We start from the raw sequence: 20,794 nt of genomic DNA, 5'->3' as shown, positions 1-20,794 counted from the left end.
AGCAGTTTTGCGGTCAACTTCTGTCTGAACCAGGTCACTGGCTGGTGTCTCGGGATATGTCCCCGCCAGCATACGCAGACTCTGCACTTCGGCGGGGTAAGACAGAAAGAATCCAAAAGAAAAAGGAAATCACTGCCGCAGAACTTGTTAGATTGTGGTCCTTTGATTGTCTCCATCTCCCATCTCCAGCACGGGATGCCCGATGTCTCTTCCCGCGTTCTCTGACTCGGAGCCACTCATCTTCACCGTGCTGTTACAGTTGGGTATAGTATCGGTCTCGCTCTTCATTTTTTTTTCCCTCGCTATTCTGCCGCTACGGAGTGCTGCGGATGCCTATGGGGACGGCTTTTGTCGTTGAACTCAGGTGAAGACTGGGGAAACGGAGCAGTTCCGTTGTTGATCTTGTACCAACTTGCAAGCGTGCTCTGTTTTCTTCGACTGCTTTCTCGCTGTCTGGTCTTCTACTGTTGATATTCGATATGGCAGTTATAGGGAGTACCTGGAGATTTCGTAGATGTTCATGATTCAGGGGCTGTGAGACAGAGATCTTCGGTCTCCTTTTGAAACATGACGATCTAATTCCGATAGGAGGCCCTGGGTCGGATAAGTGATGGTTTCTAGTACTAGATTCAATTCTACTGTGAATAAATCGAGATCTGGTTCTTCTGAAAGCTCTTGATAGAATTGTGGTTGCAGAAACATGTAGATGTATATCCCGCTGTCAGTGTATATATCACTACCGAACCCCAAATCCAACACTGGAAGTGAATTTACCCGACAACATTTTACCGGGCAAAAGCAAAAAATGTCAAATCGAGAACTAAACCTGATCTAACCATAGGATCGGCTTTGATCAACTGACCATGAAACCATCGCGTAAAGTACGACCGTTTCAGGTTGAACCCGCCAGAACCATCAACAGTAACAAACCGGTCCATTCAAGGCTCCAAGATTTTCTCTTCAACGCGTCTATACCAAAGCTTTCCGAACCTAAAGCTCGATAAGAATATCACAAGAATGAGAAACTACGCACCAAGTCCATGTGTAGCCCCATATCAACCAATCAGCGTCCGCCTCAGTCGGATATCGGAATGACAAGAACCTCCGACAAATATCTGCCAGCACCGCTGGCACATCAAGCTAGCGCATTATCCAGGATTAGTACATTAGTGTCTGCTAAACGATATCCACTAAACCACATCCAGCTCGCATCTTCGCTCTTATTATAGGCCGTATAGCACGCCCCAGTCTTCCGGAGGTGACCCCATCACCGACACCCTGTCCACACAACTGGTCGGATCCGACGCTATCAAAGCTAACTTCGCAAGTTCGACAGCAGTCTCCATAGCATGTACAACATACCCACTTTTTCCTTCCTTTTTGTTCTTTGGGTATCTGGGAGGAGCTGTACTTTACCCAATTGGCTTCTTATTTACGCTAGTGCCAAGGCAACCTTTCCTTTTTGGGCGTGCCAAGCTAGGCAGCAGCCATTTTGGGCCTGAGCCTCGGTTGTAGTTTTTTTCTTCCTTTTTCTTGTTTTTCAACACTTCATTTGCATTATTCAGGTATACTTTTACGTTAGCTTGCGACAATATGGGCTTAACTTTGTCTATATCGTGTTTCGGGGGTTTTCATTTATGCTTTGCTGCTTAATTATGGTAAACGTGCGGGTGTGGTTTGGTACATGCAACGCTGTGAGCTGATCTTTTCTATTGTTGATTAATATTAGTACGTTACTTCCGGTGAAGAGCTGTATATAGTGTGTACTATACTTGTACAGCATGGACAGTAACTGAGTGGATTGAAGGTCAATAGAAAAATCAATAGCAATCATCTTTAGGGAAGCATTACCTAAAAAGCTTCTATCAAGACATACATGAAACCCCCCCCCCCCCCCCCCCCAACCAGCATGTATCTGTAAATATATAAATATATAGCAATGGAGCACCCGGTACCCCATAATTGAGCTTGAATGAAATCAGACATAGTGCGCTGTGCACACAATACAAGTACATGCGTAGTAACGCGACCGGGGCACAAAAGGCTGTTTATAGCCAAGACACTAGAGAACACACTATAGTCGGAAAGGAAAAAAAAACCAAGGAATTCGGAACATAGCCGAGTCGGGGCGACTCGGGGGAGGGTCCCTGAAATGCAGCTCCACGAGGTTGATCCGCCCACTGAGAGGTGAGAGGAGCGCTGGCCAAGTGCCAAGTCCAACCGTCCCATGCAGGGTATATACCGCTTAGGCTGTCTCAGTGGTGGTAAATGGGTACTGGACGGAGTAAGAAGGAAGCTATTATTAGCGAGAGTGGGAAACTTTAATGCTGAATTGGAATATGGAGTATACTCTGACGTAGTCTACAGTATACAGCCGAGTGATATGGCACTTCGGGCTGGTGATTGTGATTCCTGGTAATGTGCAGATGCGGGAAATTGATAGGGTATAAATTGTCAGACTAGAGTGATGGGTGGTTTTTCTTTTGTTGCTGCACAGGCCTGAGGCTGATTCATACGTTGCGCGAATGGTACGCCGCAAATGTATGCCGGTATGCCGCTGTGGATGTGGTAAGATCTGATATCTAGCAGTGAATAAGGATTTCTATTTTCTGGCTTTGTTTTTGCATTTGATGCTACGGTGGTAATCTTTTGGTTTGGGAGGTTCCAAGGTTAGTTGGCGGGCTGATTAGGTGGATGAATGTCTAGCAAGTTGGTTTGTGGCTTGATTAGGGTTGTCTCTGATTCTTATTCTTAGATGGTTCCGAGTTTGGAGGATAAAAAAAGGTATGGAGTTTAGTGTCACTGTACTCTGTAGTCCATCTTTTGGGTCTCGTAAGAATAGGCTTGCACATGGCAAGCTGAAATGAGACACAATGACCGCACTGGTCGACGTAGGAATCCGGACCAGGAACAGACCAATAGCAGACAGGGTTGGACAGTGAGACAGTGCTTGTGCGAGCATCAGGCCAATGTGCCCACCCCCTTTCTAGTGCGCCATATACAGTAACAGCATGAAAATGAAGTGATTCAGAAGATGGAGGCGCTCTCTTGGGCGGTGCGGTCGTAGCAGACAGGGAAAAGCTTGGACCAAAATGCATACAGCTCTGGTCGGTCCTCCTGTTCCTCGACCAGCCACTTGGCGAAGGCGAACTCTGTTTGAAAGGTATTCGCGCTTCGATAGGGTGCAACCTTGGTCATGTTAGGGCAGGCTCCAGCTAAGTCCATTTAACTTGAGCATAACAGGGACTGACCTCTGTATATCGCTGCAGGGCCTGATGATACTTCTCGCCGAGACCAAGCTTTGAAAGTGTTGCCTGACGGATCCCCTTCGCCGCAATACTGAACGCATGCGTGAGGTTCTCACGTTCCGCGAAGCTCGACTGCCCGAGCACGACGCCGCCCGGTAGCTTTCGGTGCTGATGAGCGTATGCAACCTCGATCAGCCGTGTGAGCATGTCGGCTTCCCAGACTTCGAAGAGAGGGTGGCGAAACTCCTTGATATGACGCTGGAGCAGCCACAGCTCACGCTTAAGGCGCGTGGTGTTGGCCTGAAGCTTTAACAGGCGTCGTTCAATGGATTGATTCACAGATTTTAGGGCATAATGAGTGGCGTCGAAGGACTGCATCGGGTTGTCAGTTAGATGCATTCCACGAGGATGGCTTTGGCATACCTGGTAACCATCTTCATCCCAAGCATCTTCTTGGTAAGGGCGGATCAGGTTCGACACGAGAGGCAGGCCATTACCCCGTGAAACGACACGAGACACCCGCCCGGAGGGCTGTCGCTTGGACATAATGAGAGAGTGGCAATGAATGGAGGGCTATACAATGAGTGAAATGAGTGCTTCTTGGATTGGATAGACGATGATACAATACAAGTGACAAGTGCATGAAGATGGAGGTGCAGGTCTCATGTGCTCATTGCTGTGTTTATAGAAGTCACTGCCGTTGCTCCTGCCAAAACATTACGTTCCATATTTATAGACTTCATACATTCATAAAGGGTCATCATCATCACAGCTTGCTGCCAGTAGACTTGCTGAAGTCAATCACCAGTTTACCAAACTGTGTACCTTGCTTCATGTCCTCGAACAGCCCGTCGATAGCAGACAAATCTTCCAAGTCAGTCTGCAGCACCCGTGACACCACAGGGTGAATCTTCTTGGTATTGACAAACTCAATCATATCCTTAAACTCCTTGCGAGAGCCCATTGTAGAACCACGAACGTCAATGTTCTTGAGGACAGCGGCCATTGTGAACGGCATCTTGGGAGAAACTGTCATCCCGTAGATTGAAAGGACACCGCCAGCCTGTCAATGTCAGTGCAACTCCTTGGATACAATGCTAACATCCCATCGTGCCACTCACCTTGAGCAACTTGACAGACTTCTCAACCGAATCACCGCCGGCACCATCAATGATCGCATCAAAGTTCTTCTTTCCGTCTGGAAGCATACCAAGCAGCTTCTTCTCCCAACCCTCCTCCTTATAACTAACACCACCGGTCGCACCCAACTCAACAGCCTTCTGAATCTTCTCTTGGCTCGAACTCGTCACAAAGACATGTGCTCCCCTCGCAACCGCAAACCGAAGCGCCATCAACGCAACACCACCTCCAATCCCGGTGATCAGAACAGCGGCCCCGTCTCCAGAGTTCCTCTCCCCAGCTTTGGAAATCAAAGCCCTCCAACCAGTCAACCCAGTCAAAGGCAACGCAGCAGCCTCAGCATCGGAGAGATGCGCCGGCGCCTCCTCGACTTCCGAATACTCAATGGCAAGATATTCCTGCAAGGTGCCCTTGTCATAAACCTTCGTACCACCCATAATGCGGTACCCAGTGGCCTCCTCAGGCCCATCAGGTGAATCTTTCCAGCCAACACCGGGGTTGAGAATCACCCGCTTGCCTTGCCATTGCTCTGGGCTAGGTACATTCGGTCCAGCGCCGATAACGATACCCACTCCGTCGGCGAGAAGGGGCACGTCGAAGGTTACGCCTGGGTACAGGTGTTGGCGGAGGAAAAGGTCGCGGTGGTTCAATGACGCGGCGGTCAATTTGACTAGCAGTTCACCCCCTTGCGGGGATGGCTTGGGCACGGTCCGCAATGAGAGTGGGTAGTAAACTTGGCCTGGCTTGCCGGGCTTGCCGTCGATTGGGGAAATGTAGATTGCTTTGGACATTTTGTTTTGTGTATTGGAGGGGTAGTGTGGATTTGTTCTATGAGGTTTGGTGAAGTAGAGCTTGAATTGGGGCGTGCGGGGATATTTCTCTATCGATAACCGAGGCTCACTGACGTGTTGGCCGAAGGTCCGAGATTATAAAGCATGTCTATGATCTTTATTCATCCTGGTTGGTTTGTAGAGTATATGAATCTTTTGGTTCTTTATGGTAATTGGGGGTTTTGGAGGTAAAATTCATGTTTGGTGCAATAGCGTATATTAATTGGTATAGGGCAACCCTTCTTGATAAAAGCGAAATAGGTAAGTATAAGATGAAAATGTTGACGGGAAACAGGAAATCACTCGCTTTGGTGGATATATAGCAAGGAAAGGCATCTGCCTCTTTCATATCAGCATCATGTTCTAATGTTAGTATTTAAAAAATGTCAGTCTGTTGCAGGTTGTTCGTCAGGTATATATATCGAATGTTATAGGCTGTCAATGCATTCTCTTAAGTCACAGAATTCCTTCAGACAGTATCAAGGTGGAAACTGCATTGATATTAGATCGGAGGATATTTTCATTTATTCCATTCGCATTGTGTAAGGATTGATATTAAAAGTTCATTGTCAGTACTATGGAGATAACACGTGATAGGGTCGAGCATGTCACGTGTTAGCCGATGACTCAGTATCTTATCGCACGTGACCGAGGGGCATCGAAAACGGCAATGACAATTGACTCATAGAGCACCCTCTACTTCAGTTGACAACGTCAATTGCTCTCAATCCAACGTTTATATCCCATTTCCATCCACTGCACCGCAAAAAAGGGATTGATAGCCACATCTGGCCTTCCCCCTTTGTTTTACTTCTTCTTTCTTTCAAACCCCACATTCTTCGCACTACTTCGCCATGGACGCCATTAAGGCGACCTTTGCCAAGTGCAAGGAGCAGAAGCGCGCTGCCCTTGTCGCTTATATTACTGCTGGTTACCCCACAGTCGATCAGGCCGTTGACACCATGCTTGGAATGGAAAACGGTGGTGCTGGTACTGTTCTCCGATCTCGGTGGCGCTAGAACGATTTACTGACGGAACTGATATATAGATATCATTGAGCTCGGAATTCCCTTCACAGACCCCATTGCCGATGGTCCCACTATCCAGACTGCTAACACTAAGGCCCTTGAGAATGGTGTGACTCTCACTACCGTCCTGGAGTTTGTCCGCACTGCTCGTAGCCGAGGCTTGAAGACACCCCTCCTTCTGATGGGCTACTACAACCCCGTCCTGCGGTACGGAGAGGAGCGCATGCTCAAGGACTGCAAGGAAGCTGGTGTCAATGGTTTCATCATGGTCGACCTACCCCCAGAGGAGGCTGTCCGTTTCCGTGACCTCTGCGCAAGTGCTGGGTGAGTTTGGAGGTTCTATCCTATACTATCCATTACAAGAAGCTAATTCCCTCCCAGTCTGTCCTACGTTCCCTTGATCGCTCCTGCCACCTCCGACTCCCGCATGCGCTTGCTTTGCAAGATTGCCGACTCCTTCATCTACGTCGTTTCACGCATGGGTGTTACCGGTGCCACTGGCTCGCTGAGCGCCAACATCCCTGAACTTTTGGGCCGTGTCCACGAGTACTCGGGCAACGTCCCAGCCGCACTGGGATTCGGTGTCAGCACTCGTGAGCATTTCTTGTCCCTCCAGGATGAGGCCGAGGGTGTTGTCATTGGTAGCCAGCTTATCACCGTCGTTGGCAAGGCCCCTGCTGGTCAGGCTGCTAAGGCCGCTGAGGAGTATCTTTCCAGTGTTACTGGACGCAAGCTCGAGCGTGATGCTCAGGGTGCCATTACCCGCGAGGTCAACATCATCGAGGCTATCGAGAAGGCTCAGCCCTCAGGCGAGGCCAAGCCCACCAAGGTTATCAGCGATGCTGATACTCCTTCCGGACCTGGTCTCGCTGACCAGCTTGAAGCCCTCAACGTGACCAAGAACCCTTCTGCCCAGCCTTCTCGGTTTGGTGAGTTCGGTGGGCAGTACGTTCCTGAGTCCTTGATGGACTGCTTGGCTGAGCTTGAGCGCGGATTTGACACTGCCAACAATGACCCCAAGTTCTGGGAAGAGTTCCGCTCATTCTACCCCTACATGGGCCGCCCTAGCAGCCTCCACATCGCCCAGCGTCTGACTGACCATGTCGGTGGTGCCAACATCTGGTTGAAGCGTGAGGATCTCAACCATACTGGTAGTCACAAGATCAACAATGCCCTCGGCCAGATTCTGATCGCTCGTCGCCTTGGTAAGACCCGCATCATTGCCGAGACTGGCGCTGGTCAGCACGGTGTGGCTACCGCTACTGTCTGCGCCAAGTTCGGCATGAAGTGTACCGTCTTCATGGGTGCCGAGGACGTTCGTCGCCAGGGTCTCAACGTTTTCCGCATGAAGCTCCTCGGTGCTTCCGTTGTCGCTGTCGAGGCTGGTAGCCGCACTCTGCGTGATGCCGTCAACGAGGCACTCCGCGCTTGGGTTGTCGAGCTCGATACCACCCACTACATCATCGGCTCTGCTATCGGACCTCACCCCTTCCCTACCATCGTCCGTACCTTCCAGTCCGTTATCGGAAACGAGACCAAGGAGCAGATGAAAGCCGAGCTTGGTAAGCTTCCCGACGCCGTTGTTGCCTGTGTTGGTGGTGGCTCCAACGCCGTTGGAATGTTCTACCCCTTCCAGAACGACCCTAGCGTCAAGTTGGTTGGTGTCGAGGCTGCTGGCGATGGTGTTGATACTGGACGTCACTCCGCCACCCTTTCCGGTGGTTCTCACGGTGTTCTGCACGGTGTGCGCACCTACGTTCTTCAGAACGAGCACGGTCAAATCGCCGAGACCCACTCCATCTCCGCTGGTCTCGACTACCCCGGTGTTGGTCCCGAGTTGTCTAACTGGAAGGACTCTGACCGTGCTACCTTCATCGCTGCCGATGACAGCCAGGCCCTCGATGGCTTCCGCGCTCTTGCTCAGCACGAGGGTATCATTCCAGCTCTGGAGTCATCCCACGCCGTCTGGGGTGTCATGCAGTTGGCCAAGACCATGGGCAAGGGCCATGACATCGTCCTCAACCTGAGTGGACGTGGTGACAAGGATGTCCAGCAAGTCGCTGACGAGCTACCCCGCCTGGGTCCTAAGATCGGCTGGGATCTGCGCTTCTAAGCTTTTCATCCCTGGCTAGACGTTTCTTCGCATTTCATTTTTTTTCGGGTCGAATCGCATTACTTGATTTGCCTTCGTTTGGGCCCATACATTCCGGACTTTGTAAAAAGCGTTTTCGTTCGGCTTGCAGTCTTTTCGGTCTCTGCATTGTTTTTTTTTTGGGTTACTGCAGTCTTTTACGGACACTGGGGGATATCCTCGTACATTTCATTTCTACATACAAAAAAGAATTGATACCCCCTCTTTAGAAGTCATTTTCTTCTGTTATTACGTAGCGTTATAGGTTCGATTAGTACAACATATCACAGTAGCGCAAATATCTCTATAGCATTCAACAATGGGTCGATAGTCCCTGTCTCTCGTTACAAAACTGACATCTGCAACAGAAAGTTCATATCTACATCTTACATGGACCTTTATCATAATCAATCTATTTTAAAAGCACGAGGCCTTATAATTCGACTTCGATATTGCATCATGCTTTACGAGAGAGAAGACATAAATCAAAAAGTATGACCGCAGAGCAAACGACAAAGCCGCAACAGAACAGAAACAGGAACAAGAAAGGAGTATATGCAATTGACATGGACAATCAGTACACACACAGCCCCGCCAAAACGCTTTCTCTTCATTTCATCCTCGACTCCTCCAACAAAACAGGAACCATGACTCGTAGACCCATCATGCGTCGATGAGGTTCTCATCTGAGTTATCGCGCGTATCCCGGTTAGGAATCTTGCGGCCCTGGCGAGCGTAGAACTCATCCAGGACACGCTTGGGCACACGGTTGAGCAGCTCCTTCGGGTAGATGCGGAGGAGGTTCCAGGCGATATCGAGCGATTCCTGAATTGTGCGGGACTCGTAGGCGGACTGACTGATAAAGGTGCGCTCGAACTTCTCCAGGAACTCGAGGGAGAGTTTGTCCTCTGAGGAAAGGGCCTCCTCTCCGACGACAGCCTTCATGGCGGCGGCGTCACGACCGATGGCGTACTTGGCGTACAGCTGGTTGGAGACATCGCCGTGATCCTTGCGGGTGCGGCCCTCGCCGATGGCGGACTTCATGAGACGGGACAGCGAGGGCAGGACGTTGATTGGTGGGTAGATACCGCGGTTGTCGAGCTGACGGTCGATGAAAATCTGGCCCTCGGTAATGTAACCGGTCAAATCGGGGATAGGGTGGGTGATATCGTCGTTAGGCATGGTCAGAATGGGGATCTGAGTGATGGAACCGTTGCGGCCCTCGACACGTCCGGCACGCTCGTAGAGAGTGGCTAAATCAGTGTACATGTAACCGGGGTAACCACGGCGACCGGGGACTTCTTCTCTGGCAGCGGAAACCTCACGAAGGGCGTCACAGTAAGCGGACATATCGGTCATGATAACCAGACAGTGCTTCTCTAGCTGGTAGGCGTAGTATTCGGCGGTGGTCAGGGCGAGACGAGGAGTAATAATACGCTCAATAGTAGGGTCGTTGGCCAAGTTAAGGAACAAGGTGACACGCTCCATACTACCGTTCTCCTCAAAGTCACGAGTGAAGAAACGGGCAGTTTCCATGTTGACACCCATGGCGGCGAAGACGATAGAGAAGTTCTCCTCGTGATCGTCGTGGATGCCCTTACTGGGCTTCGCTAGACTGGCCTGTCGAGCGATCTGGGCAGCAATTTCCGACTAAATATGTGTTAGCAAGATATCATATAGTTGTCATCGGTGTTCGTGTCCACCTACATGGGGCAGACCGGCGGCAGAGAAGATAGGAATCTTCTGTCCACGGGCAATGGAGTTCATAGTATCGATAGCAGAGATACCGGTGGAAATGATTTCCTCAGGGTAGACCTTGCGCCTCCGTTAGCTGAGTTCCAAATCATATCGACGATGCACATACTCGTGAGTAGGGGTTGATGGGCTGGCCGTTAATGTCCAGGTAGTCCTCCGCCATGACCTTAGGTCCCTTATCAATAGCACGTCCCGAACCGTCGAAGACTCGACCCAGCATGTCCTCGGACACACCGAGCTTCAAGCTGTGGCCGCTGAATTCGACCTTGGTCTTCTTTACATCGATACCGGAAGTGCCTTCGAACACCTAGTCTGCGTTAATGCCTTGCACATTAGGGGCGATGAATAGCGATCTTGTCTGTACCTGAACGACTGCTCGGTTACCTATTTGTGTAAATAACAGTCAGCGGCTGGCAGTATGTCAACGGCAGAAAGTGGGCGACCAACCTCTAGCTTCCAGCACCTGGCCAGATCTTTCAGTGCCATCAGCTAGTCTCAAACTGACGATCTCGTTGTACCGGGGGAATTTGACCTATTCGCAACGTTCGTTAGCAAGTTGTTCCCGGTTGATGGTCCGGCGGTCTCACATTGTCCAACACGACCAGAGGTCCATTGATTCCCCCGATGGTGTTGTAGCGGATCCGGGGCTTGATGGAACTCATCCGGGGGTCATCCATGTCGGCCATAGTGAACAGATGAAGGGTAGTATGGGGAGGTTAGAGGTGGGACGGGGGGTTCCAGCTGTCTCGACGGGACGGGGAGCTTGGGCGGTGAGGTGGGTCGTGATTTCGGATTGCGTCGGTTTTTCTTGGCATTTACGAGTACATCATCGCTGATTTGAGATTGAGTTTTATATCTTTGGTAAACATACATATCTGGTAAAAGAGTGAAAGCCATAAAGCTAGAACACCAGCTGTCTAACCTGATCTACGGGACATAGCCGGTACGAGAGAGTAAAATAACGAGAGATCGTGAGTCCATGACAACGGGGTATATCCATACATGTTAACAGCAAGAAGGCAATAATTCCAGGTCTGATGCACCGTGTGAACTGCTAAGCAATATGCTAGTAGTCTCATAATGATCCATGAAAATGCAAGCAAGACAAAACCAAAGAAAAAAGAGAGTCCATAGCCAATTAGTCCACTTTGGCCTGGGAGAGACTCTTCGGGGTAATCAAGTTATTGGAAAGGCGCACGTTTGCGCTGCTGAGCCTGCCCTTGGAAGAATGTCTCTTCAGTTTTCGGCGGGCGACCATGACCGGCACTGAAGAGTTGGAAAGTAGGTAGTTGGAGAATGAGCCGAGAAGCACACTTAAAATGATGTTAGTTTGTACCTACAATGACACGATTGACAGTAGACTTACCCTTTCAAAGCACTTTGTCCTCGGGCACCCACAATAACAAGTGTCGGTTCAAGTTCATCAATGGCTTCAGTGATCATGGACTTCGGGTTCTTGCAGTGAATGACCTCAACTGCAATGCGAACCTGTAGTACCGTTTTCCGCAGCAGCTTTACACAGGTCTGAGACACAGTTTCAACTGCCCTCACTCGTTCTGCCTCAGCCATTGATGACGCTCGGGAATCAGCAGAATGCGCCTTGCTGGTAGTTCCAGGGCCCAGGCGACCTAGAATCGTTCGGGATCCATAGCCGGAATTCTGGGCCTCCTTTGTCTGAGTGCCAACGATCGCTGTCGCATCCTTCATCACCTTGGCTCCCTCACCAACCTGCACCGCAGAGGTACTTGTGGAGTCCTCGTGCATAACGTAGATGGCAAATATCGTGTCACCATCCCTGAGAACTGTGCCGATGGTCCACTCGAGAGCATATACTGACTCTTCACTTAGGTCGGTGGCGACCAGATATTTCCGTCGACGTCGGCGGCCCAGATCGCCGGTATCTGACAAGCCTGAAAAGTTTCCGCGAACAATTGTTCGGATAGATCGGTTGTGCACGCCATTATCAATAGCGGACATGGTAATGCTTAACTTCTGGGCACGATGGATATCCCCAATTTCTGCTTCATCGTCTGACCCGTAAGGTGTACCAGCTACTGACTGAATACGAGGGGTCGGGATATCGAAACTTGTCTGCGGATGCACAACGGCCTTCAAAGCTGATTTCCGAGGCTTTTTTTCTTGGGGTCCAGTCGTCTTTTCACTTGATTTTTCTAAAAAAGGGGGTCAGTTTATTGAGCTTTAGCATGCTTGATACAACATACCCTCTGTCAACTTGGGCTTTTCATTCTTGGATTTTTCAAAGTCGCTGGGTGTGATGGATGTAATATCAGCCCTCTTTTTGCGACCTCGTGTACCCTCGTGCGTGCTATCATCGTCACTTGAAGTGTCGTCACTCTCACTGCTTTCAATTATATTCTTGTCACGGTCAAACACATCCTTGGCCAGTCGTTCCCCGTTCTCCTCCACAGCTGCCGGTTTGACATAATCAGGAAGGCTTCCAGACGAGTTGGGCAAGGCTTCATCTGATTTATTCAGATGGTCGTGAATATTGACAGCTTTCCCCTTCCCGGTCCTGTTAGGAGCAGGTTCTACTGACTCCACATGGAGAGAATGGCTCCCGGATGAGCTCGGACGACCCCTCTCCGGCGAAGTTGAGGATCTGGAGTCAAGGGATGAACCACGCTGTAGGGAACCTCGTGATGGATCTCTCCCGCGGGAAAAGCTCCTCGGGAAGAGTCGTGATTCTAACCCTGACATCATAGCTGCCATGCTCTTCCGGTTCTGGGACTTGTCCCGGGCTTGCAGGAAGCGCTTTTTGGAATGTGACTGCTCAGATGGTGAGGCGGAACCCTCGGACTTTGCATCTTCATCAATGCCAAGACGGCTCGACGGTCGACCAGTTTCAACGGCATGATCGGATGATCTCCGGGGGAGAGCTTCGGGTCCAGCCCTGGTCCTCTCCGGCGAACTCGGAGCAGATGCCATGTCTGAATAACTGATGCGCAAAGGCGATGAGACGAGTGGCTCGACTGGACTGCGGGTTGCGCGAGCTCTAGGTGAACAAGTCCCCGCACTATTCTTCGGCGGGGCAATCAGCAGGCTTTGCAAGGCACGGCTTAGCCTGGTTGGTTTCTCTTCAATCGGGATCGTTGATATGGTTCCTAAGCTCTTGAGTTGCTCAGTGTTGGATATGGGGGAAGTTGTGTGGTACGACAGCGGTACCGCCTCCGGTGGGGAACTCATCGAGCCGCTGCAACGACGCCAAGCACCGAGGAATGTGGAGCAGATCGTCCTTTTTTGACGATGGAGCTGGGGTTCTGAGGGATTGTCTGCGTTCGGTCAGCTAGAAGCTCCAAAAAGCCTCAAATTTGAGCTCGGGAAGCTCACTGGATAAAGATGGAGCTCGGTCGCGGGCAGTATAGCCCATCAAACAAAAGGAGTCTGCTCGAACATCTTGCAGAGTTCAAGGAAAGAAAGAATGCAAGGGATTGCGGGGAGAACAAAGATCAGACCTCAGGGAGAAGGCGCCAGCCCAAGGCGAGGCTTCCTCCATGCAGCCACACCTGGTGGCTGCATGGATATCACAATCTGGAAGAGGATGCATATATCTAAGCGGTTAAGGCGCATATCCTGCCTTTCCTACATTTGAAGTTACCAGAAGTAGATTGTTCAAACAGTAATGACGTTAACTTGGATTTAAACAGGTATGCTAACCGGATGCAATCAACTCCTAGACAAAGATAAACGCCGAAACATGATGCAGAACATGATAGCAAGACCATTTCAAGCCTTGGACCTCTTCGACTTGGGCTTTGCCCCCTCCTTAGACTTTTTCCGAGCACCAACAGCAGCAAAAGCCTCCTCTGAGGGCTCATCTTCAACACCACGCTTCTTCCCATTAGGCTGCGCATACTTATCCTCCAAACGAGCCAAGAACCCAGCACCACGATCCTGCTGGCGTTTGGTAATCAAAGCCTGGAGATCATCCAGACTACCCTCCGAGCCCTTCGACCCCTTGGCAGCCTCCTTCTTCTTCTTATTCTCCATCTTCTTCGCCAACTTCTCCGCCTCTTTAGCCTCCTTCTGAGCCTTCTTCACCCGCTGCTTCTTCTTCGCCTCTGGCTCCTGGGAATAGTCCTCAAAATCCTCCACTTCCTTATTAGCAATAGCTTGGTTGATAATAGCACGGAACCGCTCATCATCATCAAGAACGTTGGACAGCATAACTGTCTCGTAAATCCCATCCATGTCGCCCTCGTGCGTGGTATACGCCGTAAGCAGATCCCTCGTCTCCTCGTCTGAGTTTTGATATTTCTTCTGGAAGTCCGAGATCGCGCGCTTGTCGAGCATTGCTGATAGCTGCTCGCGGTAGAAGTCCATCCAGTTGAAGTCGCCATCTTCGCTGAAGGCTTCGTCTGTGCTGCCGGTGCGGTCGTATACTTTTCGTCGACGTGAATCGGAGAGGACACCGTATGCCAGCGCGATACGCTGGAACTTCGCGTTGGCTTCTTCGCGCGCATCTTCGCCGACCTTGTCTAATATCGAGTTAGTACCCGTTCTGGGCGTGTTTGGGGAACTACTTACCGGGGTGGTTTCTCAATGCACTCTTCTTGTATGCGCTCTTGATTGCTTCTGGGGTCGCGTCTGATGCTACGCCGAGAATCTTGTAAAGGTTCTCCTCGACGGAGGGCATTTCCTCCTCGGAGGCATGGTTTTGCTCGGGTTTCGCGCCTTTCGCCATTGCGAGTTTGAATGAGACGCAACAGCTGGGCCTGAGCTTTCTTGGAATTTGTGATAGTGATTTGCTTTAACACAAGTAGATCGGATCGAGATTCTGTCTCAAGAAAAGACCAACAAGTGTAGGGACTTCGTTGCCTTCCAAGCTGACGCGATTTTACGCGACGGACCATTTCGTCATTTTGCCATAGAACCCCGACTTGACATCCAGCCCACCTTGAACACTCCAAGCTCATCTACAACGCCACTGTTGTCTCTCAACTTTCAAAAGCTACTGTGTTTTTTTCACTTTACAAGCTACTTCAATCAAGACTACAACTCACCCCCTCCTCCCGCATCGAATTACAACACAACCCGTAAACCACCAATCAACCTCACCCATTATGACGACAAACGTCTCCCCTCACATACCCTACATAAAGAAGTGCCTCTCCCTAGCTGAACAATCACCACCCCGTCCAACAAACTTCCGAGTCGGCGCCCTCTTGCTCTCCCGCCAAGACAACGACCCAATTTTCGCCGACGACCGCATCCTCTCAACAGGCTACACAATGGAACTAGCAGGTAACACCCACGCCGAGCAATGCTGTTTCTCCAACTACGCAGCGGTACACAAAGTTGCAGACGACCAAATCAGCACAATCCTCCCCGCTGAGGCTGGCCGCAAGCTTATCATGTACGTAACGATGGAGCCGTGCGGAAAACGGCTATCGGGGAATGCGCCGTGTGCGCAGCGTATTGCGCGGACGACGGAGGGCGGTAGAGAAGGCGTTCATAAGGTTTATTTTGGAGTTAAGGAGCCGAAGACTTTTGTGGGTGAGTCTGAGGGGTGTAGGATGATGACTGAGGCGGGCATTGAGTGGGAGCATGTCTCTGGATTGGAACGGGAGATTTTGTCGGTTGCTTTTGCTGGTCATGAGAATGGGGAGGAGGAGGTTAGGGCTGCTCTTGGTGAGAAGGGCACTAATGTTGATGATATTAGTCCTGAGGAGAGGAGAAGGCAAGAGGAGGCCCCGCGGAATCCAAAGAAGAGGATGATGGAGGGGGAAATTTCTCTCTATTGATAGAGGAGATGTAAAATTACTTGCATAATATGCTGCTAGTCTGCCTAAGCTTTACTAATAAGGTGCTAGCTAGGTATCTCAGCTGATATGGGCGCTCTTTGGACCTAATAATGACGTGGAGTCAAGCACGAGCACAAATAGTGAATGCACGTAAAGCGTTATATCTAGACATATAATGCAATCTAGAAATACAGAGAATATGTGAATTACAACTGAAACGCGCCGCGCGACTTGATATACAGACACGTGACCCCGTCCAACATTCAGTTCCAGTCCAACCTCATCCATGAGCAACAACATCTCAAGATCTAAAGTCTACATTTCAAGAACAAAACGCCCAAGACAAAGATGACCCAATGGCGACAGACGGCAATGTGGACCTCACTTTCTACCCCGCGTTCTGCTTCAAGGCGTCACCAACGCACTTCACCTGGGTGAAGATGGGTGCGGCAGATGTGCACCGCCTCCGAAGATCGAACGAGTTTTTTGGTAGGTTATTTTACACTTTTCTCTGAATCCTGGTCAATTCTTTGCCCCCTGAAGATCGACAAGTCTAGTGTTCTTGTGCATATCCGGGCTATTCACGGGTACTCCAACGCCGAGACCGAGACGCCAAAAAAAAGGCGTTGGCGTGAAATCTTCACGTTCACATTGGGCTTTATACTTCACCTTTAGTATATATGAGCGTTTCTTTGATCCTGCTGTTTTATATTTTCGGAACATTTTAATATGTGATACGTTTATGCCCCAACACCTAATTCCCCGAACTATATAACTACACAACACAAAACAACGAACCCGAAGCTAACAATCACCCAGGCCAAAACATCTTCTTCTACAACAACCACCCAATCCGCTTTGTCAGTCTAGTAGGCCTAGTAGTGGCACGAACAGAAATAACCCGACGAACAATCCTAACGCTGGACGACAGCAGCGGCGCCACAATCGACATAATAGTCCTACAACAAACCCAACCAAAGCCAAAACCATACAGCAACCCATCAACCAAACACACCGACCAACCTGCAGAAGATCAAGCAGACCCAGACCAAGATCCAGAGCCAGAAGCAGAAGCAACCCCCTGGTCCAACTTCTCCGTCACATCGAAAACGACCCTAAACACCAACCCAAACCCGCAACAAACCCACATAACAGCAACAGACAAAGAACCAATAAACATCATTCCGCTCCAACCAGGGACAACAATCCGAGTAAAAGGAACCCTCTCCCTCTTCCGGCAAAAGATGCAAATAAACCTAGAACGATTCACGCTTGTGCCAGACACGAACGCCGAAATGGCATTCCTAGATGAGCGCCTCCGTTTCCTGATTGAGGTTCTCTCCGTGCCGTGGGTGTTATCTGATGCGGAGATCAGGGGGTATAGAGTTGATGCTGAGATGGGGGATGTGCGGGCGCTAGAGGAGCGGAGGAGGGTCGAGAGGCGTGGTGTTAAGAGGAGGGAGAGGGAGGAGAGGGATGCTAGGGTTATTGCAAAAAGGTATGAGCGTGAAGAGAGGGAGAGGGAGAAAGAGGGAGTTTTTTGTCGGGAGGATGGGGTAAGGGTTATGAAGAGGTTTGGGTGGGAGAAGAGTGGATCATAATGATTAAAATGGGACTCCAGAGCTGTGTTGTGTATAAATTTTGCTTTGAAATTATGGGTTATGATACTATACTATGCCTTACGAGAGATGGGTGGATATGGGCCGCGAGGAACAACTTTACTTTTTTCACTCGATGATATCCACAAATTATATCGACAGATATACCCAAGACATCAAGTTCGACATGAGATCATCAGTCATGCACAAATCCCAAATCCCCAGAAAGAAGGGGTATCTTTGTTGCCAGGAAACGCCAAGCTGGGACATGAGAAACACAAGAAAAATAAAGAAGACAAGAAGCAAAGACCCCGGAAACAAGCTTGAAGGACAGAAGAAGAAAGAAAAAAAGCCCAAAGAAAAAGTAGATATCCAAATCCATGTCCGTTTCCGTAACAATACCAAGTATCAATATCAATATCAATATCTCTGAGTACCCCTCACCGATAATACTTATCATACCCATGCCCATGGGCATGAGTATGAACAGGTCCCCCGCCTTGTCCACCAAGCATGCCCCGATAGTAATCCTCATCAGGACGGGCACTGCTCCCACGGTTATGATGGAATCGTCTGGGTTCATCAACCTCCGGCGAAACAGAAGTAGGAGATTCCATGTACTGCAGATCCTGCGCGGAAATACCACCATACCGTGGCAGATGGTCACGGTCTCGGCTTAGTAGGTCACTCTCCGAATGTCTGTAATCGCCAGTGCGCTGGTTCACGCTTCGAGATGAGCTACGCGAGCCGCGGGAAAAGCGTCGGCCGGGTGTTGTGCTTGAGCCTGATCCTGAGCCTGTGCGGGCGTAGAGTGAGTCTCGGTCGTAGGCGTCTGGCATTGACATTCTGGTTGATGGTGGTTGGTGGGATTTTATGTTTGTGTCTGTTTGTCTGGGGGTGGAGAAGGAGCCGCTGTGGCTGTGGCTTGGGGCTTGGGTGCCTGAGCCTGTACTTGAGCCGGGGCCTTCGTAGACTTTGCCACCTCCTGGAGTTGCTCTGTAGGGCTTGCGTTCGCGCTCAATCGGGGCGGAGGGGATTGTTTCGTCTTCGTCGTCGATTACGACTGGGGATGTTGAGGCTGTTCTGACTCTCGGCTTTGCTGTGGGTGGGGATGATTTTGCTGGTGGAGGCCTGCCTCGTTCGTATGAATGAGTCCGATCTATGGAAGATGTGGCTGACACGGGAGATCTTCTAGAGCGGGTGGCTTCGTCACGTTCCTCAACAGTGATTTCGGGGAGGTCGACGCCACACTGCTTCATGATTTGGTCTTCGATCTCTTCTCTGATCTTAAGATCTCCAATATCTGGGAAGAGGCGGCGCGGGATTTCCTTGGGGAAGCGCTCTTTCTTGTCGTCAGGGTTGCTGATCGGCATATTGAGAACTGCCTTTTGAAGTCGCTCATATTCCCGCTCGGGGTTGGCGATGATCATTAGAGTAGCCCATCTCTCGAAGCCTTTTGGTGTCAGGCCTGGAATATCAGGACGTTCGCTAAGCTTATCTTGTACAAGATGATGTTCGGCCTCGACATCGCGGAATAGCCGTGAGATAGAAGATGTGCGATCATCGAAAATATCTATATATATACTGTCAGCATGTAAATAACAGAACATTGTATAGAATACTCACCATGCCATGGGTACGAATCCGACGAAACCTGAGTATCCTTGTAAAATTTTTGAAGCTTGTGAGGAACGATCACGATAGTATTTCCAGGAGGGTAATCCTCAATCTGCCCAAGTCAACACTCATGCTCAAACATGAAACAAAGGTAAAAAAAAGAAAGGAAAGCACATACCAAGTGAAGCGCAATACCACGCAAAAACTGACCAAGCCTCCTCGTAGGCTTCCCCTCCTCAAACAACTTACCCCAAATCCGCTCAAGTGTCGTCATCTCCATAACAGTAGCGTCCCGATCAGGCGGCTTAGGTCTAGCCTCCTTGTGATGACTGCGTGCACTGCCCTGACTCGACATAGAACCCCGTCGCTCAAAACTTGGATCGGGGGTTTGTCTCGGATTGGGACGAGTATCACCGTACTCAGGCTCAACGTATGGCTCAACGTATGGCTTGAAAGGTTCCGTGCTACCACCCGAGACAGGAACAGATGGGGGGATAGAGTTGCTGCGCGCAGCCATAGCAGGAGGGGACTCAGCATGCGGTCGCACCGACGGATCTGTTTGCCAGGCTGGCTGCTGCGATTGCGAGCGGGGCGGGGGTGGACCGGGGGCTGAAGGTGATCCTTGTATGTTGTCCAAGCCGGTTGATTTGAGTTGCTGGATGACTGTCGCTGTGATCTGGGACAATACCTCTGGCGAGAGATAGCCTGTAGAGCCACTGCTGTGGACGGCGGAGTTTACGGCGTCGTTGATAGCGCCTGGATTGTGGTCCTGGCTCTGGTTCTGTGGGTATCGGGGCTCAGGGTACAGCTCTGGATTTGGAGCTGGAGAATTTGTCGGCATCTGAGGCTGTGGCATGTTGATGCGCTCGTCGTATTGGGTTGGGTATGGAGGAGTCGGCGAGTAGCCGTCGTTTGGAGGGTTCATGGGGCCTGTTTGGTAGGGGTTGGAATAGTACCCATCGTAGGCCATGGGGTCCAATGGAAATGTAAGCTCTCTTCCCGGATTTATCAGGGTTTGAATGCGTAGGAAACAAGAATCAGCCACAGAGGGTGGAAATTCCAGAAAGAAAGAAAAATTGGGCAAATTGAGGGGCCTAGGGCTGGTGGGGGGCGAGTGAAACGTTGTGGCGATCGCAGCCATCCAAAGTGCTTCAGACGTCACACTATGTATGGGGTCGCTCTTTAATATATTAGAGTGCCACAACTTTTCACTGTCATATTACTAGCTGCATTGGAGCGTCATGATCGGCAATTTACTATGCATCTTCCATGCGACATCTGCATTAATTACGATTTCGTTGCGCCTATCATAGGGAGAAAGGGCACTTTTTTAGCGATTCAAGTATGTCATCGCCAGCTGTCGGGTGGGATCCGATGGGTTCAGGCCGTGATCAGCAGACCGAAGGGGTAAGCTATATAAATTCGCTATTAGATCCTGACATACGTTGTATCTAGAATGATAATCAAGTACTAATAAAAGAGTCTATGTGATTTGCCTGAATCAAAAGGATATTTATAGGTGTTTGTTTACTGTGGGGAACCGATGTCATCATCAACAAATCAACCATGGTTCGCTGTAATTTATGCTTACAGTCTTACAAGTATATATCTTGAATTTCATCTCATTATCCTAACTCATTCCACAGACAACAGAAACGCAAAAGGAAAAGAAAAATTAAATGGAA

The 20,794-nt window shown here is 50.0% G+C and overlaps 9 protein-coding genes across 9 annotated transcripts; 3 read left to right on the top strand and 6 right to left on the bottom strand.

Annotated features, from left to right (window-relative positions):
• Window positions 1-3,027: 3,027 nt before the first annotated feature.
• On the bottom strand, window positions 3,028-3,794 carry N7508_001607 (uncharacterized protein; the record flags this gene model as incomplete). The annotated part of the gene is made up of 3 exons (XM_058459673.1): window positions 3,028-3,189; window positions 3,252-3,620; window positions 3,672-3,794. The coding sequence occupies 3 exons, from the start codon at window positions 3,792-3,794 to the stop codon at window positions 3,028-3,030; spliced, it is 654 nt and encodes a 217-aa protein (XP_058323205.1).
• Window positions 3,795-4,014: 220 nt separating this feature from the next.
• N7508_001606 (putative alcohol dehydrogenase) lies at window positions 4,015-5,179 on the bottom strand (the record flags this gene model as incomplete). The annotated part of the gene is made up of 2 exons (XM_058459672.1): window positions 4,015-4,311; window positions 4,370-5,179. 2 exons carry the CDS (start codon window positions 5,177-5,179, stop codon window positions 4,015-4,017), a joined length of 1,107 nt encoding a protein of 368 aa, XP_058323204.1.
• Window positions 5,180-6,072: 893 nt separating this feature from the next.
• Window positions 6,073-8,359, top strand: trpB (tryptophan synthase TRP5; the record flags this gene model as incomplete). The annotated part of the gene is made up of 3 exons (XM_058459671.1): window positions 6,073-6,208; window positions 6,267-6,570; window positions 6,628-8,359. 3 exons carry the CDS (start codon window positions 6,073-6,075, stop codon window positions 8,357-8,359), a joined length of 2,172 nt encoding a protein of 723 aa, XP_058323203.1.
• Window positions 8,360-9,040: 681 nt separating this feature from the next.
• N7508_001604 (H(+)-transporting V1 sector ATPase subunit B) lies at window positions 9,041-10,818 on the bottom strand (the record flags this gene model as incomplete). The annotated part of the gene is made up of 6 exons (XM_058459670.1): window positions 9,041-10,027; window positions 10,085-10,192; window positions 10,242-10,439; window positions 10,497-10,516; window positions 10,580-10,664; window positions 10,720-10,818. The coding sequence occupies 6 exons, from the start codon at window positions 10,816-10,818 to the stop codon at window positions 9,041-9,043; spliced, it is 1,497 nt and encodes a 498-aa protein (XP_058323202.1).
• Window positions 10,819-11,270: 452 nt separating this feature from the next.
• Window positions 11,271-13,385, bottom strand: N7508_001603 (universal stress protein family domain protein; the record flags this gene model as incomplete). The annotated part of the gene is made up of 3 exons (XM_058459669.1): window positions 12,355-13,385; window positions 11,499-12,303; window positions 11,271-11,445 (listed from the first exon to the last, which is right to left on the bottom strand). The coding sequence occupies exons 1-3, from the start codon at window positions 13,334-13,336 to the stop codon at window positions 11,271-11,273; spliced, it is 1,962 nt and encodes a 653-aa protein (XP_058323201.1). The 5' UTR covers window positions 13,337-13,385.
• Window positions 13,386-13,876: 491 nt separating this feature from the next.
• On the bottom strand, window positions 13,877-14,834 carry N7508_001602 (DnaJ domain protein; the record flags this gene model as incomplete). Its single annotated transcript, XM_058459668.1, has 2 exons — window positions 13,877-14,628; window positions 14,678-14,834. The coding sequence occupies 2 exons, from the start codon at window positions 14,832-14,834 to the stop codon at window positions 13,877-13,879; spliced, it is 909 nt and encodes a 302-aa protein (XP_058323200.1).
• A 379-nt stretch (window positions 14,835-15,213) lies between these two features.
• N7508_001601 (putative DRAP deaminase) lies at window positions 15,214-15,894 on the top strand (the record flags this gene model as incomplete). The annotated part of the gene is made up of 1 exon (XM_058459667.1): window positions 15,214-15,894. One exon carries the CDS (start codon window positions 15,214-15,216, stop codon window positions 15,892-15,894), a length of 681 nt encoding a protein of 226 aa, XP_058323199.1.
• Window positions 15,895-16,250: 356 nt separating this feature from the next.
• On the top strand, window positions 16,251-17,495 carry N7508_001600 (OB-fold domain-containing protein; the record flags this gene model as incomplete). Its single annotated transcript, XM_058459666.1, has 2 exons — window positions 16,251-16,383; window positions 16,714-17,495. The coding sequence occupies 2 exons, from the start codon at window positions 16,251-16,253 to the stop codon at window positions 17,493-17,495; spliced, it is 915 nt and encodes a 304-aa protein (XP_058323198.1).
• Window positions 17,496-17,932: 437 nt separating this feature from the next.
• On the bottom strand, window positions 17,933-20,079 carry N7508_001599 (uncharacterized protein; the record flags this gene model as incomplete). Its single annotated transcript, XM_058459665.1, has 3 exons — window positions 17,933-19,065; window positions 19,119-19,221; window positions 19,288-20,079. The coding sequence occupies 3 exons, from the start codon at window positions 20,077-20,079 to the stop codon at window positions 17,933-17,935; spliced, it is 2,028 nt and encodes a 675-aa protein (XP_058323197.1).
• Window positions 20,080-20,794: the final 715 nt, after the last annotated feature.

This window comes from Penicillium antarcticum (assembly GCF_028974205.1).
Source record: "Penicillium antarcticum strain IBT 31339 chromosome Unknown utg000002l_segment0_segment0, whole genome shotgun sequence".
Classification (NCBI taxonomy): Eukaryota; Fungi; Ascomycota; class Eurotiomycetes; order Eurotiales; family Aspergillaceae; genus Penicillium; species Penicillium antarcticum.
Note: the sequence above shows the minus strand (reverse complement) of the source record. Positions and strands in the feature narration are given on the sequence as shown.